The sequence below is a fragment of the Coturnix japonica genome, chromosome 17 (genome assembly GCF_054131305.1).
Source record: "Coturnix japonica strain WE chromosome 17, WE-NBRP24, whole genome shotgun sequence".
Lineage (NCBI taxonomy): Eukaryota > Metazoa > Chordata > Aves > Galliformes > Phasianidae > Coturnix > Coturnix japonica.
Genome location: NC_140679.1, coordinates 1,203,594 through 1,220,156, shown reverse-complemented (window position 1 = coordinate 1,220,156; position 16,563 = coordinate 1,203,594). Strand labels below are relative to the sequence as shown.

The 16,563-nt window shown below is 51.0% G+C and overlaps 2 protein-coding genes across 13 annotated transcripts in view; both read left to right on the top strand.

Annotated features, from left to right (window-relative positions):
- Positions 1-6,105, top strand: part of CLN3 (CLN3 lysosomal/endosomal transmembrane protein, battenin) — a 39,953-nt gene extending 33,848 nt beyond the window's left edge. For 6 of the 9 annotated variants that reach the window (XR_014935229.1, XR_014935231.1, XR_014935230.1 and 3 more), the window contains 2 exons: positions 3,864-4,004; positions 5,716-6,105. Coding sequence is in view for 6 of the 9 variants with exons in the window: in XM_085518270.1 (XP_085374396.1) it covers positions 3,864-4,004; positions 5,716-5,835 (261 nt within the window). In the remaining 3 variants the exon portion in view is untranslated. Of the gene's footprint in view, positions 1-128; positions 223-3,863; positions 4,005-5,715 lie in introns of all 9 variants that reach the window. The other 3 variants (XM_085518267.1, XM_085518269.1, XM_085518268.1) reach the window with 1 other exon arrangement.
- A 4,291-nt stretch (positions 6,106-10,396) lies between these two features.
- LOC107307490 (eukaryotic translation initiation factor 3 subunit C-like) overlaps positions 10,397-16,563 on the top strand; it is a 186,435-nt gene continuing 180,268 nt past the window's right edge. For 2 of the 4 annotated variants that reach the window (XM_085518250.1, XM_085518249.1), the window contains exons 1-2: positions 10,451-10,499; positions 16,183-16,296. In XM_085518250.1, coding sequence (XP_085374376.1) covers positions 16,199-16,296 — 98 coding nt within the window. In that variant the 5' untranslated portion in view covers positions 10,451-10,499; positions 16,183-16,198. Of the gene's footprint in view, positions 10,500-16,182; positions 16,297-16,563 lie in introns of all 4 variants that reach the window. The other 2 variants (XM_085518252.1, XM_085518251.1) reach the window with 2 other exon arrangements.

The following is a 16,563-nucleotide window of genomic DNA, read 5'->3' as shown; positions in this document are numbered from 1 at the left end:
ATGTCTCTATGGGGTCCCTATGTCTTTCTATCTGTCCCTATGTCCCCCTATGGGTCTCTATGGGGTCTCTATGGGGTCACTATGTGTCCCTATGTCCCCCTATATGTGTCTATGGGGCTGCCCCCCAGGTTCCAGCTGTGCTACCAAAGCTCCGTGTTCGTGTCTCGTTCCTCGTTGCGCTGCTGCCGCTTCCGACACGTCTGGATCCTGGCACTGATACAGGTCAGCCCCATAGAGACCCATAGGGACCCATAGGGACCCATAGAGACCCATAGAGACCCATAGAGACCCCATAGAGACCCCATAGAGACCCATAGAGACCACATAGAGACCCATAGAGACCCATAGGGACCCATAGAGACCCCATAGAGACCCATAGAGACCCATAGGGACACATAGAGACCCATAGAGACACATAGAGACCCATAGGAACCCATAGAGACCCATAGGGACCCATAGAGACCCCATAGAGACCCCATGGAGACCCATAGAGACCCATAGAGACCCATAGGGACCCATAGAGACCCATAGGGACCCATAGGGACCCATAGAGACCCCATAGAGACCCATAGAGACCCATAGAGCCCCATAGAGACCCATAGAGACCCATAGAGACCCATAGAGACCCATAGAGACCCATAGAGACCCATAGGGAACCATAGAGACCCATAGGGAACCATAGAGACCCATAGAGACCCATAGAGACCCATAGAGACCCATAGGGAACCATAGAGACCCATAGAGACCCATAGGGACCCATAGAGACCCATAGAGACCCCATAGCGACCCATAGAGACCCATAGAGACCCATAGAGACCCATAGAGACCCCATAGAGACCCATAGAGACCCATAGAGACCCATAGGGACACATAGAGACCCATAGAGATCCATAGAGACCCATAGAGCCCCATAGAGACCCATAGAGACCCATAGAGACCCATAGAGACCCATAGGGACACATAGAGACCCATAGAGACCCCATAGGGAACCACAGGGACACATAGAGACCCATAGAGACACATAGAGATCCATAGAGACCCATAGAGACCCCATAGAGCCCCATAGAGCCCCATAGGGACCCATAGAGACCCATAGAGACCCATAGGAACCCATAGAGATCCATAGAGATCCATAGAGACCCATAGAGCCCCATAGAGACCCATAGAGCCCCATAGAGACCCATAGGGACCCATAGAGACCCATAGGGACCCATAGAGACCCATAGAGACCCATAGGGACCCATAGGGACCCATAGAGACCCATAGGGACCCCATAGCTGCCCAATAGCTGCCCTATAGAGACCCCAGAGAGACCCCATATAAACCCCATAGAGACCCCATAGAGACCCCATAGAAACCCCATAGCTGCCCTATAGAGACCCCATAGCTGCCCCATAGAGACCACATAGAGACCACATAGGGACCACATAGAGACCTCATAGAGACCCCATACGGACCCCATAACTGCCCCATAGAAACCCCATAGAGACCTCATAGCTGCCCCATAGAGACCCCATAGAGACCCCATAGAGACCCCATAGAGACCCCATAGAGACCCCATAGCTGCCCCATAGAAACCCCATAGTGATCCCATAGCTGCCCCATAGAGACCCCATAGAAACCCCATAGCTTCCCCATAGAGACCCCATAGAGACCCTATAGGGTTCCATTGAAATCCATTGAGTTCCATTGAGATCCATTGAGACCCATAGCGACCCCATAGAAACCCCATACAGACCCCATAGCTGCCCCATAGAGACCCCATAGAAACCCCATAGAGACCCCATAGGGTTCCATTGAGATCCAGTGAGTTCCATTGAGATACATAGGGACCCCTTAGAGAGTTGCTCCATATCTGCCCCATATCTCCCCATATTTCCCCATATTTCCCCATATCTCCCCATATCTCCCCATAGATCCCCCATATCTCCCCATATCTCCCCATAGATCCCCCATATCTCCCCATATTTCCCCATATTTCCCCATATCTCCCCATATCTCCCCATAGATCCCCCATATCTCCCCATATCTCCCCATAGATCCCCCATATCTCCCCATATCTCCCCATAGATCCCCCATATCTCCCCATATCTCCCCATAGATCCCCATAGATCCCCCATATCTCCCCATAGATCCCCCATATCTCCCCATATCTCCCCATAGATCCCCCATAGATTCTCAACAGCCCCATAGATCCCCCATATCTCCCCATATCTCCCCATAGATCCCCATATCTCCCCCATATCTCCCCCATATCTCCCCCTATCTCCCCATATCTCCCCATAGATCCCCATATCCCCCCATATCCCCCCATATCTCCCCATATCTCCCCATATCTCCCCATATCTCCCCATACATCCCCATATCTCCCCATATCTCCCCATATCTCCCCATATCTCCCCATAGATCCCCATATCTCCCCATATCTCCCCCATATCTCCCCATATGTCCCCATAGATCCCCCATATCTCCCCATAGATCCCCATATCTCCCCATATCTCCCCATAGATCCCCCATATCTCCCCATAGATCCCCATATCTCCCCATAGATCCCCAATATCTCCCCATATTTCCCCATAGATCCCCCATAGAGACCCCATAGATCCCCCATATCTCCCCATAGAAACCCCATATCTCCCCATATATATCCATATATACCCATATCTACCCATATCTCCCCATAGAAACCCAATATTTCCCCATATCTTCCCATATCTCCCCATATCTGCCCCATATCTCCCCATATCTCCCCATAACCCCCATATCTCCCCATAGATCCCCCATATCTCCCCATAGATCTCCATATCTCCCCATAGATCCCCATATCTCCCCCATATCTCCCCATAGATCCCCATATCTCCCCATATCTCCCCATATCTCCCCATAGATCCCCCATATCTCCCCATATCTCCCCATAGATCCCCCATATCTCCCCATAGATCCCCATATCTCCCCATATCTCCCCATATCTCCCCATAGATCCCCCATATCTCCCCATATCTCCCCATAGATCCCCCATATCTCCCCATATCTCCCCATAGATCCCCATATCTCCCCATATCTCCCCATAGATCCCCATATCTCCCCATATATACCCATATATACCCATAGATCCCCATATCTCCCCATATCTCCCCATATCTCCCCATAGATCCCCCATATCTCCCCATATCTCCCCATATCTCCCCATATCTCCCCATAACCCCCATATCTCCCCATATCTCCCCATATCTCCCCATAGAAACCCCATATCTCCCCATAGATCCCCATATCTCCCCATATCTCCCCATAGATCCCCCATATCTCTCCATATCTCCCCATATCTCCCCCATATCTCCCCCTATCTCCCCATATCTCCCCCCATAGATCCCCATAGATCCCCCATATCCACCCCATATCTCCCCATATCTCCCCATATATCCCGCATATCTCCCCATAGATCCCCCATATCTCCCCATATCTCCCCATAGATCCCCATATCTCCCCATATCTCCCCATAGATCCCCCATATCTCCCCATATCTCCCCATAGATCCCCATATCTCCCATATCTCCCCATAGATCCCCATATCTCCCCATATCTCCCCATAGATCCCCCATATCTCCCATATCTCCCCATAGATCCCCATATCTCCCCATATCTCCCCATAGATCCCCCATATCTCCCCATAGATCCCCATAGATCCCCCATATCCACCCCATATCTCCCCATAGATCCCCCATATCTCCCCATATCTCCCCATAGATCCCCCATATCTCCCCATATCTCCCCATAGATCCCCCATATCTCCCCATAGATCCCCATATCTCCCCATAGGGACCCATAGATCCCCCATATCCACCCCATATCTCTGCCCCCCATAGGGTCTGATAGCGGCGACGCTGCTGTGGGCCGTGGCTTCTGATTGGCTGCCGTCCTTTGGCCCCGCCCTCGCTCTCGTCCTATTGGAGGGGACCGTCGGGGGCGGAGCTTATGCAAATGCCTACAGCAACATCAATGAGGAGGTGAGGATATAGGGGGGATATGGGGGGATATGGGGTCTATGGGGTGATATGGGTCTCTATGGGTCTCTATGGGTGTCTATGGGGTCACTATGGGTCTCTATGTGGATCTATGGGTTGCTATTGGTCTCTATGGGGTCACTATGGTTCTCTATGAGGCTCTATGGGTCTCTATGGGTCTCTATGGGTGTCTATGGGGTAACTATAGGACTCTGTGGGTCGTTATGGGTCTCTATGGGGTCTATGGGTCGCTATGGGGTGGGATGTGGGGCAATATGGGGCTCTGTGGGTCTCTATGGGGTATCTATGGGGTCTATAGTTTGCTCTGGGTCTCTATGTGTCCCTATGGGGCTCTGTGGGGCAATATGGGTCTCTATGGGTCCCTATGGGGCTCTGTGGGGCTCTATGCGTTGCTATGGGGTCTCTATGGGTCTTTATGGGGCTCTATGTGGGGCTATGGGTCCCTATGGGTCTCTGTGGGTCTCAATGGGTCCCTATGGGGCTCTATGGGGTCTCTATGGTGTGATATGGGGTCTCTATGGGGCTCTGTGGGGTGATATGGGGCTCTATGGGGTGATATGGGGTCTCTATGGGGCGCTATGGGGTGATATGGGGTGATATGGGGGGATATGGGGTCTATGGGGCTCTATGGGTTGCTATGGGGTGGGATGTGGGGCAATATGGGGTGATATGGGGTGATATGGGGTGATATGGGGGGATACGGGGTGATATGGGGTTATATGGGGTCTATGGGTCCCTCTGGGGCTCTGTGGGGTGATATGAGGTTCTATGGGGTAATATGGGGTGCTATGGGGCTCTATGGGGTGATATGGTGTGGAATGTGGGGCAATATGGGGTGATATGGGGGGATATGTGGTGATATGGGGGGATATGGGGTCTATGGGGGGATATGGGGTCATATTGGGGGATATGGGGGGATATGGGTTCGCTATGGGTCGCTATCGGTCTCTATGTGGTGGTTATGGGGGAATATTGGGGAATATGGGCTGGTTATGGGGGGTTATGGTGTCACATGGGGTGGTTATGGGGTCATATGGGGGGATATGGGGCTCTATGGGTCGCTATGGGTCTATGGGTCGCTATGGGGTGGTTATGGGGTGATATGGGGTCTCTATGGGTCTCTATGGGGCTGTTGTGGGTCCCTATGGGGTCCCTATGGGGTGATATGGGGTTCTATGGGGTCTCTGTGGGTCACTATGGGGATCTTTGTGTCTCTGTGGGTCTCTGTAGGTCTCTATGGGTCTCTATGGGTCTCTATGGGGTCTCTATGGGTCTCTATGTGTCGCTATGGGTCCCTATGGGTCTCTTTGGGTCCCTATGGGTCTCTATGGGTCCCTATGGGCCTCTATGGGTTTCTATGGGTCTCTATGTGTCCCTATGCGTCCCTATGGGTCTCTATGGGTCTCTATGGGTCCCTATGGGGTCCCTATGGGTCCCTATGGGTCTCTATGGGTCTCAATGGGTCCCTATGGGGTCCCTATGGGTCCCTATGGGTCTCTATGGGTCCCTATGGGTCTCTATGGGTCTCTATGGGGTCTCTATGGGTCTCTATGGGTCTCTATGGGTCCCTATGGGTCTCTATGGGGTCTCTATGGGTCTCAATGGGTCCCTATGTGTCTCTATGGGTCCCTATGGGTCCCTATGGTGTCTCTATCTGTCAATCAAGTTTCGTCCCCTCCCCTTTCCGGTTTAGGCCCCGCCCCATTTCCGGTCTGTGTCCATTTCCGTTTCCGCTTTGTCCGACTCCATCGGGATCGCGGCGGCGGCGGGAGCCGCCATAGGGGCGCACAGAGCCCTGTGTCACGTGACGTAGGAACAGGAAGTGACGTAATGAACCCGGAAGTGGCCCCTGTGGAGGAGAATCCGGAAGTGGGGGAGAAACCGGAAGTTGGGGGAGACCGGAAGTGGGGGTGTGACCGGATGTCGTTGTGGGAAAACAGGAAGTGACGACATCGGACAGTGCGGAAGTGGGGGAGGGACCGGAAGTGGGGGAGAAGAATCGGATGTGGTCATGAAACAGGAAGTTGGGGGAGAGGGACCGGAAGTGGTTGTGATTAAAGAGGAAATTGTGGAGAAACCGGAAGTTATGACCTATGGGGTCTCTATGGGTCCCTATGGGGCTCTATGGGGCTCTATGGTGTCTCTATGGGGCTCTATGGGGCTCTATGGGGCTCTATGGGGCTCTATGGGGTCTCTATGTGTCCCTATGGGGCTCTATGGGGCTCTATGGGGCTCCATTTGTCTTTATGGGTCCCTATGGGGTCTCTAAGGGTCCTTATTGGTCCCTATGGGGCTTTATGGGGCACTATGGGGTGTCTATGGGTCTCTATGGGTCTCTATGGGTCCCTATTCGTCCCTATGGGGTCTCTATGGGTCTCTATGGGTCCCTATGGGTCTCTATGGGTCTCTATGGGTCCCTATGGGTCTCTATGGAGTCTCTATGGGTCCCTATTCGTCCCTATGGGGTCTCTATGGGGCTCTATGGGGCTCTATGGGGCTCTATGGGGTCTCTATGTGTCCCTATGGGGCTCTATGGGGCTCTATGGGGCTCTATGGGGCTCTATCTGCCCTTATGGGGCTCTATGGGTCCCTATGTGGTCTCTATGGGGTCCCTATGGGTCCCTATTAGTCCCTATGTGGCACTATGGGTCTCTATGGGTCTCTATGGGTCCTTATTCATCCCTATTGGTCCCTATGGGGTCTCTATGGGGTCCCTGTTGGTCGCTATGGGTTCTCTATGGATCCCTATGGGGTGCTATGGGGCACTATGGGGTGTCTATGGGTCTCTATGCGTCCCTATGGGTCTCTATGGGGTCTCTATGGGTCCCTATTGGTCCCTATGGGGTCCCTATGGGTCTCTATGGGGTCTCTATGTGTCTCTATGGGTCTCTATGGGGTCCCTATGGGTCTCTATGGGTCCCTATTGGTCCCTATGGGGTACTATGGGGCTCTATGGGGTCTCTATGGGGCTCTATGATTTGTTATAGGGTGCTATGGGGTGTGTAAGGGTCACTATGGGGCAGAGTGGTGTCTCTATGGGGCACTATGGGGTGCCTATGGGGCTCTATGGGTCCCTATGGGTTGGCTATGGGTCCCTATGGGGACACTATGGGGCACTATGTGGCACTTTGGGGCGCTATGGGTCCCTATTGGTCCCTATGGGGTCTCTATGGGGTCCCTATGGGCCTTTTTGGGTTGGCTATGGGGCTCTATGTGTCCCTATTGGGCCCTATGGGACTCTATGGGGCTCTATGGGGTGGCTATGGGGCTCTATTGGTCCCTATTGGTCTCTATGGGGTCCCTATGGTTCTCTATGGGGCTCTATGGGGTGGCTATGGGGCTCTATGGGTCCCTATTGGTCCCTATGGGTACTATGGGGTAGAGTGGGGTCTCTATGGGGCACTATGGGTTGGCTATAGGGCTCTATGGGTCCCGATGGGTCCCTATGGGGTCTCTATGGGATCCCTTAGGGGGCTCTATGGGGCTATAGGGTGTGGCTATGGGACTCTATGGATCCCTATTGGTCCCTATGGGGTCTCTATGGGGTACTATGGGGTGCTATGGGGTCACAATAGGTCTCTATGGGGTGGCTATGAGTCTCAATGTGTCTCTATGTGTCCCTATGTATCTCTATGGGGTCCCTATGTGTCCCTATGGGTCTCTATGGGGTCTTTATGGGGTTCCTACATGTCCCTATGTATCTCTATGGGGTCCCTATGTGTCCCTATGTCCCCCTATGGTCCCTATGTCCCCCTATGGGGTTCCTATGGGGTCCCTATGGGGTCCCTATGTGTCCCTATGGGGTCTCTATGGAATCTCAATGTCCCCCTATATGTCCCTATGGGGTGTCTCTATGGGGTCCCTATATGTCCCTATGGGGTCCCTATATGTCCCTATGTGTGTCTATGGGGTCCCTATATGTCTCTATGTGTGTCTATGGGGTCCCTATATGTCCCTATGTATCTCTATGGGGTCCCTATATGTCCCTATATGTCTCTATGGGGTCCCTATATGCCTCTATGGGGTCCCTATGGGGTCCCTATATGTACCTATATGTCTCTATGGGGTCCCTATATGTCCCTATGTGTCTCTATGGGGTCCCTATATGTCTCTATGGGGTCCCTATGGGGTCCCTATGTGTCTCTATGGGGTCCCTATGGGGTCTCAATGTCCCCCTATGGGGTCTCTATGTGTCCCTATGTATCTCTATGGGGTCCCTATGTCCCCCTATGGTCCCTATGTATCTCTATGGGTCCCTATGTGTCTCAATGGTTCCCTATTAATCCCTATGAGTTGCAGTGAGTCCTCCGAGCCGCTAGGGGGCGCTCTCTTAACCTCTATTAATATCTATGGGTCTCTGTGGGTCCCTATGGGTCTCTATGGGTCCCTATGGGTCTCTATGGGGTCCCTATGTATCCCTATGTCCCTCTATGGTCCCTACGTCCCCCTATGGGGTCCCTATGGGGTCTCTATGGGGTCCCTATATGTCTCTATGTGTCCCTATGTATCTCTATGGGGTCCCTATATGTCTCTATGTGTCCCTATGTGTCTCTATGGGGTCCCTATGTGTCTCTATGGGGTCCCTATATGTCCCTATGTATCTCTATGGGGTCGTATGCATCTCTATAAGGTCCCTATGTGTCTCTATGGGGTCCCTATGTTTCCCTGTGGGGTCCCTATGTATCTCTATGGGGTCCCTATATGTCCCTATGTATCTCTATGGGGTCCCAATGTATCTCTATGGGGTCCCTATATGTCCCTATGTATCTCTATGTGTCCCTATGTGTCCCTATGGGGTCCCTATGTATCTCTATGGGGTCCCTAAATGTCCCTATGTATCTCTATGGGTCCCTATGTGTCTCTATGGTTCCCTATTAATCCCTATGTGTTGCAATGAGTCCTCCGATCCGCTAGGGGGCGCTCTATTAACCTCTATTAATATCTATGTATCCCTATGGGGTCCCTATGTGTCTCTATGGGTCCCTATGGGGTCTCAATTTCCCCCTATGGGGTCCCTATATGTCCCTATGGGTCTCTATGGGTCCCTATGTGTCCCCATGTATCTCTATGGGGTCCCTATATGTCTCTATGGGGTCCCTATATGTCCCTATATGTCTCTATGGGGTCCCTATGTGTCTCAATGGTTCCCTATTAATCCCTATGGGTTGCAATGAGTCCTCCGAGCCGCTAGGGGGCGCTCTCTTAACTTCTATTAATATCTATGGGTCTCTATGGGTCCATATGGGTCTTTATGGGTCTCTATGGGTCTCTATGGGGTCCCTATGTATCCCTATGTCCCCCTATGGTCCCTATGTGTCTCTATGGGGTCTCTATGTGTCCCCATGTATCTCTATGTGGTCTCTATGGGGTCCCTATGGGTCCCTATGGTTCCCTATTAATCCCTATGGGTTGCAATGAGTCCTCCGAGCCGCTAGGGGGCGCTCTCTTAACCTCTATTAATATCTATGGCTCTCTATGTGTCCCTATGGGTCTTTATGGGTCCCTATGTGTCCCTATGGGTCCCTATGGGGTCTCTATGGGTCCCTATGTATCACTATGGGTCCCTATGGGGTCCCTATGTGTCTCTATGGGTCCCTATGGGTCTCAATGTCCCGCTATGGGGTCCCTATGTATCTCTATGGGGTCCTATGGGTCCCTATGGGGTCCCTATATGTCTCTATGGGGTCCCTATGGTCCCTATGTTCCCCTATGGGGTCCCTATGTGTCCCTATGGGTCTCAATGTCCCCCTATGGGATCCCTATGTGTCTCTATGGGGTCCCTATGTATCTCTATGGGGTCCCTATGTATCTCTATGGGGTCCCTATGTATCTCTATGGGGTTCCTATATGTCTCTATGGGGTCCCTATGTATCTCTATGGGGTCCCTATGTATCTCTGTGGGGTTCCTATATGTCCCTATGTATCTCTATGGGGTCCCTATGTATCTCTATGGGGTCCCTATATGTCCCTATGTGTCCCAACGTATCTCTATGGGGTCCCTATGTATCTCTATGGGTCCCTATGTGTCTCTATGTGTCCCTATGTATCTCTATGGGGTCCCTATGTGTCTCAATGGTTCCCTATTAATCCCTATGAGTTGCAGTGAGTCCTCCGAGCCTCTAGGGGGCGCTCTCTTAACCTCTATTAATATCTATGGGTCTCTATGTGTCCCTATGGGTCCCTATGTGTCCCTATATGTCCCTATGGGTCCCTATGTGTCCCTATATGTCCCTATGTATCTCTATGGGGTCCCTATGTATCTCTATGGGGTCCCTATGTGTCTCTATGGGGTCCCTATGTATCTCTATGGGGTCCCTATGTGTCTCTATGGGGCCGATCCCATCCCCCCCCATTTTGGCCGTACCCGGAAGTGGGCGGAGCTTCTCGGACGGGCCCCGTCGCACGTTGATGACGCAATTTCCGGCCTCGTTCTCTCTTTGCGACTCTTCGCTCGGCGGCGTGAGCGCGTGGGGGCGGGTATGGGGGATATATAGGGGATCTATGGGGTTATATGGGATATATGGGATATATGGGGTTATATAGGAGTTATATGGGTTATATGGGGGGATATGGGGGGATATGGGGGGTTAATGGGGGGATATGGGGTGGTTATGGGTTTCTATATGGGATATATGGGGGGATATGGGGTTATATGGGGGGATATGGGGAGGATATAGGGGTATATGGGGTTATATGGGGTTATATGGGGGGATATGGGGGGATATGGGGTTATATGGGGGGATATGGGGTTATATGGGGGGATATGGGGGGGATATGGGGTCATATGGGGGGATATGGGGTGGTTATGGGGGGATATGGGGTTATATGGGGTTATATGGGGGGATATGGGGTTATATGGGATATATGGGGTTATATGGGGTTATATGGGGTTATATGGGGTTATATGGGATATATGGGGTTATATGGGGTTATATGGGGTTATATGGGATATATGGGGGGGATATGGGGTGGTTATGGGGGGATATGGGGGGATATGGGGGAGATATGGGGGGATATGGGGTCATATGGGGGGATATGGGGTTATATGGGGGAGATATGGGGGGATATGGGGTTATATGGGGGGTATGGGGGGTTAATGGGGGGATATGGGGTGGTTATGGGTTTCTATATGGGATATATGGGGGGATATGGGGTCATATAGGGGATATATGGGGTTATATGGGGGGATATGGGGTTATATGGGGTCATATGGGGTTATATGGGGGGATATGGGGAGGATATAGGGTTATATGGGGTTATATGGGGGGATATAGGGGGATATGGGGGGATATGGGGTTATATGGGGTGATATGGGGGGATATGGGGTTATATGGGGTTATATGGGGGGATATGGGGTTATATGGGGTTATATGGGGGGATATGGGGTTATATGGGATATATGGGGGGGATATGGGGTGGTTATGGGGGGATATGGGGTTATATGTGGTATATGGGGTGGTTATGGGGGGATATAGGGCCATATGGGGGGGATATGGGGATTATATGGGGTTATATGGGATCATATAGGGCCATATAGGAGGATATGGGGTGGTTATGGGGGGATATGGGGGATATATAGGGTTATATGGGGTTATATAGGGCCATATGGGGGATGTATGGGGGGATATGGGGTGTTTATGGGATATATGGGGGGATATGGGATATATGGGGTCATATAGGGGATATATGGGGTTATATGGGTTATATGGGGGATGTATGGAGGGATATGGGGTTATATATGGGATATATGGGGTTATATGGGATATATGGGGGGATATGGGGTTATATGGGGAGATATGGGGTTATATGGGGGATATAGAGGGTATATAGGGGATATATAGGGGATTTATGGGGTTATATGGGGGATATGGGGTGGATATGGGGGGTATGGGGTGGTTATGGGGATATAGGGGGAATATAGGGGATATAGGGGTTATATGGGGTTATATGGGGGGATATGGGGTTATATGGGGTTATATGGGGGGATATGGGGTTATATGGGGTTATATGGGGTTATATGGGGGGATATGGGGTTATATGGGGCCATATAGGGGATATATGGGGTTATATGTGGGGATATGGGGGATATATGGGGTGTTTATGGGGTCATATGGGGGGATATAGGGGATATATGGGGTTATATAGGGGATACATGGGGTTATATGGGTTATATGGGGGGATATGGGGTTATATGGGTAATATGGGGTTATATGGGATCATATAGGGCCATATGGGGGGATATGAGGTGGTTATGGGGTGGTTATAGGTGGATATGGGGGGATATAGGGGGTATATGGGGTTATAGGGGTGGTTATGGTGTTATATGGGGGATTTATGGGGTTATATAGGGGGATATGGGGTTATATGGGGGGATATGGGGTTATATGGGAGGATATGAGGGTATATGGGGTGGTTATGGGGTTATATAGGGCGGCTATAGGGGATAAATAGGGTTATATGGGGTTATATGGGATATATGGGGTCATATGGGGAGATATGGGGTGGTTATGGGGGGATATGGGGGCTATGGAGTGAGATATGGGGGGATATCGGGGATATAGGGGATATATGGGGTGGTTATGGGGGGATATAGGGGATATATGGGGTTTTATAGGGGATATATGGGGGTCTATGGGGGGACATGAGGGGTTAATGGGGGATATGGGGTCATATGGGGGATATATGGGGTTATATAGGGGATATAGGGTCATATGGGGGATATGGGGTGATTATGGGGGGATATGGGGGACATGGGTTTATATGGGGATATATGGGGGATATATGGGGTTATATATGGGATATTTGGGGTTATATATGGGATATATGGGGTTATAGGGGGTTATATGGGGGATATATGGGATATATGGGGTTATATAGGGTTATATGGGGGATATATGAGATATATGGGGTTATAGGGGGTTATATGGGGGTTATATGGGATATATGGGATATATGGGGTTATATAGTGTTATATGGGGGATATATGGGGTTATATAGGGTTATATGGGGGATATACGGGGGGATATGGGGTCATATAGGGTTATATGGGGGATATATGGGGTTATATGGGATATATGGGGGGATATGGGGGATATATGGGGTCTATGGGGAGATATGGGAGATATATGGGGATATATGGGGTTATATAGGCTTATATGGGGTTATATGTGGGGATATGGGGTTATATGGAGTCATATGGGTCAGATATGGGGGGATATGGGGTGAGATATGGGATATATGGGGTCATATTGGGGATATATGGGATATATGGGTGATATATGGGGATATGAGGGGGATGTGGGGGATATATGGGGGTTATGGGGGGTTATATGGGATATATGGGGGATATATGGGTTATAGGGAATATATGGGATATATAGGGGATATCTGGGTTATAGGGAATATATGGGATATATAGGGGATATATGGGGTCATATAGGGCCATATGGGGGATATATGGGGTCATATGGGGCGGGATCTGGGGGGATATGGGGTCATATGGGGGATTTATGGGGATATATGGGGATATGGGGGATATACGGGGGGATATGGGAATATATGGGGTCATATGGGGGATATATGGGGGGGATATGGGGGGAGATAGGGGAATATATGGGGTTGTATGGGGATATATGGGGGGATATGGGGTCATATAGGGGGTATATGGGGGGATATGGGTTGAGATACGGGGATATGGGGGGGATATGGGTGGGTATGGGGTCTGTGGGGGCTGTGGGGGATATATGGGGTTATATGGGGGGTTAATGGGGGGATATGGGGGAATATGGGGGATATATGGGGCCATATGGGGGAGATATGGGGTTATATGGGGGATATAGGGGGTCATATGGGGGGAGATAGGGGCCATGGGGGGATATAGGGGATATATGGGGTCATATAGGGGATATATGGGGTATAGGGGATATATGGGGTCATATAGGTGATATATGGGGTCATATAGGGGATATATGGAGTCATAGGAGATATATGGGATATAGGGAATATATGGGGTCATATAGGTGATATATGGGGTCATATAGGGGATATATGGGGGATATATGGGGTCATATAGGGGATATACGGGGGTTTATGGAGGATATATGGGGTTATATGGGTTCATATGGGGGGATATAGGGGATATATGGGATATAGGGGATATATGGGGTCATATAGGGGATGTATGGGATATAGGGAATATATGGGGTCATATAGGTGATATATGGGGTCATATAGGGGATATATGGGGGATATATGGGGTCATATAGGAGATATATGGGATATAGGGGATATATGGGGTCGTATAGGGGATATATGGGATATAGGGGGTATATGGGATATAGGGGATACATGGGGTCATATAGGGGGTATATGGGGGATATATGGGGTCATATAGGGGATACATGGGGTCATATAGGGGGTATATGGGGGATATATGGGGTCATATAGGGGATATATGGGGTCATATAGGGGGTATATGGGGTCATATAGGGGGTATATGGGGGATATATGGGGTCATATAGGGGATATATGGGGTCATATAGGGGGTATATGGGGGATATATGGGGTCATATAGGGGATATATGGGGTCATATAGGAGATATATTGGATATAAGGGATATATGGGGTCATATAGGGGATATATGGGATCATATAGGGGATATATGGGGTCATATAGGAGATATAGGGGATATATGGGATATATGGGGTCAGTTCTCTATGGGGTCACCCCTAACAGTGTCCCCATCCCCTCAGTCCCGTTGTGTTCCGCCATGTCTGGTCTCTATGGGGCCAGGTTCTATGGGGTCTGGTCTCTATGGGGCTGTGCTCTATGGGGTCAGTTCTCTATGGGGTCAGTTCTCTATGGGGTGACCCCTAACAGTGTCCCCATCCCGTCAGTCCCTTTAGTTCCGCCATGTCTGCTCTCTATGGGGCTGGTCTCTATGGGGTCAGACTGGGTTCTATGGGGTCTGGTCTCTATGGGGCTGGTCTCTATGGGGTCAGACTGGGTTCTATAGGATCAGACTCTATGGGGCTGGTCTCTATGGGTCTGTTCTCTATGGGGTCTGTGCTCTATGGGGTCTGTGTTCTATGGGGCTGTGCTCTATAGGGCTGTGCTCTATAGGGTCCAAGCTCTATGGGACCAGGGCTCTATGTGGTTAAATTCTATGGGGCTGGGATCAATGAGGTCTGTTCTCTATGGGGCTGGTCTCTATGGGGTCTGTTCTCTATGGGGTTCTATTCTATGGGGTGACCCGTAACAGTGTCCCCATCCCCTCAGTCCCTTTGTGTTCCGCCATGTCTGCTTTCTATGGGGCTGGTCTCTATGGGGTCAGACTCTATGGGGCTGGGTTCTATAGGATCAGACTCTATGGGGCCAGGTTCTATGGGGTCTGTGTTCTATGGGGCTGGTCTCTATGGGGTTAAACTCTATGGGGTCAGACTGGGTTCTATGGGGTCTGGTCTCTATGGGGTTAAACTCTATGGGGTCAGACTGGGTTCTATGGGGTCTGTGCTCTATGGGGTCTGGTCTCTATGGCGTTAGACTCTATGGGGCCAGGTTATATGGGGTTACACTCTATGGGGCCAGGTTCTATGGGGTCTGTTCTCTATGGGGTTGTGTTCTATGGGGTCTGGTCTCTATAGGGTCTGTGTTCTATGGGGCCAGGTTCTATGGGGTCAGTGCTCTATGGGGTCCGGTCTCTATGGGGTCTGGTCTCTATGGGGCCAGGTTCTATGGGGTCTGTGTTCTATGGGGCCAGGTTCTATGGGGTCTGTGTTCTATGGGGCCAGGTTCTATGGGGTCAGTTCTCTATGGGGTGACCCGTAACATTTCCCGTATCCCCTCAGTCCCTTTAGTTCCGCCATGTCTGTTCTCTATGGGGCTGGTCTCTATGGGGCTGGTCTCTATGGGGCTGGTCTCTATGGGATCAGTTCTCTATGGGGTCTGGTCTCTATGGGGTCTGGTTTCTATGGGGCTGGTCTCTATGGGGTGACCCCTAACAGTGTCCCCATCCCGTCAGTCCCTTTAGTTCCGCCATGTCTGGTCTCTATGGGGTTAGACTCTATGGGGCTGCTCTTTATAGGGTCTGTGTTCTATGGGGCTGGTCTCTATGGGGTCAGTTCTCTATGGGGTGACCCCTAACTGTCCCCACCCCCTCAGTCCCTTCAGTTCCGCCATGTCTCGTTTCTTCACCACCGGCTCCGACAGCGAAACCGAATCGTCCGCGTCTGGGGACGAGCTCAGCACCAAACCCACAGCCGGGAACTACAGCAAGTACGATATGGGGCAGCTATGGGGCAGCTATGGGGTCATATGGGGCTCTATGGGGCAGCTATGGGGTTATATGGGGGGATATGGGGACGAGCTCAGCACCAAACCCACAGCGGGGAACTACAGCAAGTACGATATGGGGCAGCTATGGGGCAGCTATGGGTCTCTATGGGTCCCTATGGGTCCCTATGGGTCTCTATGGGGTCCCTATGGGTCCCTATGGGTTCTCTATGGGGCTCTATGGGACGAGCTCAGCACCAAACCCACAGC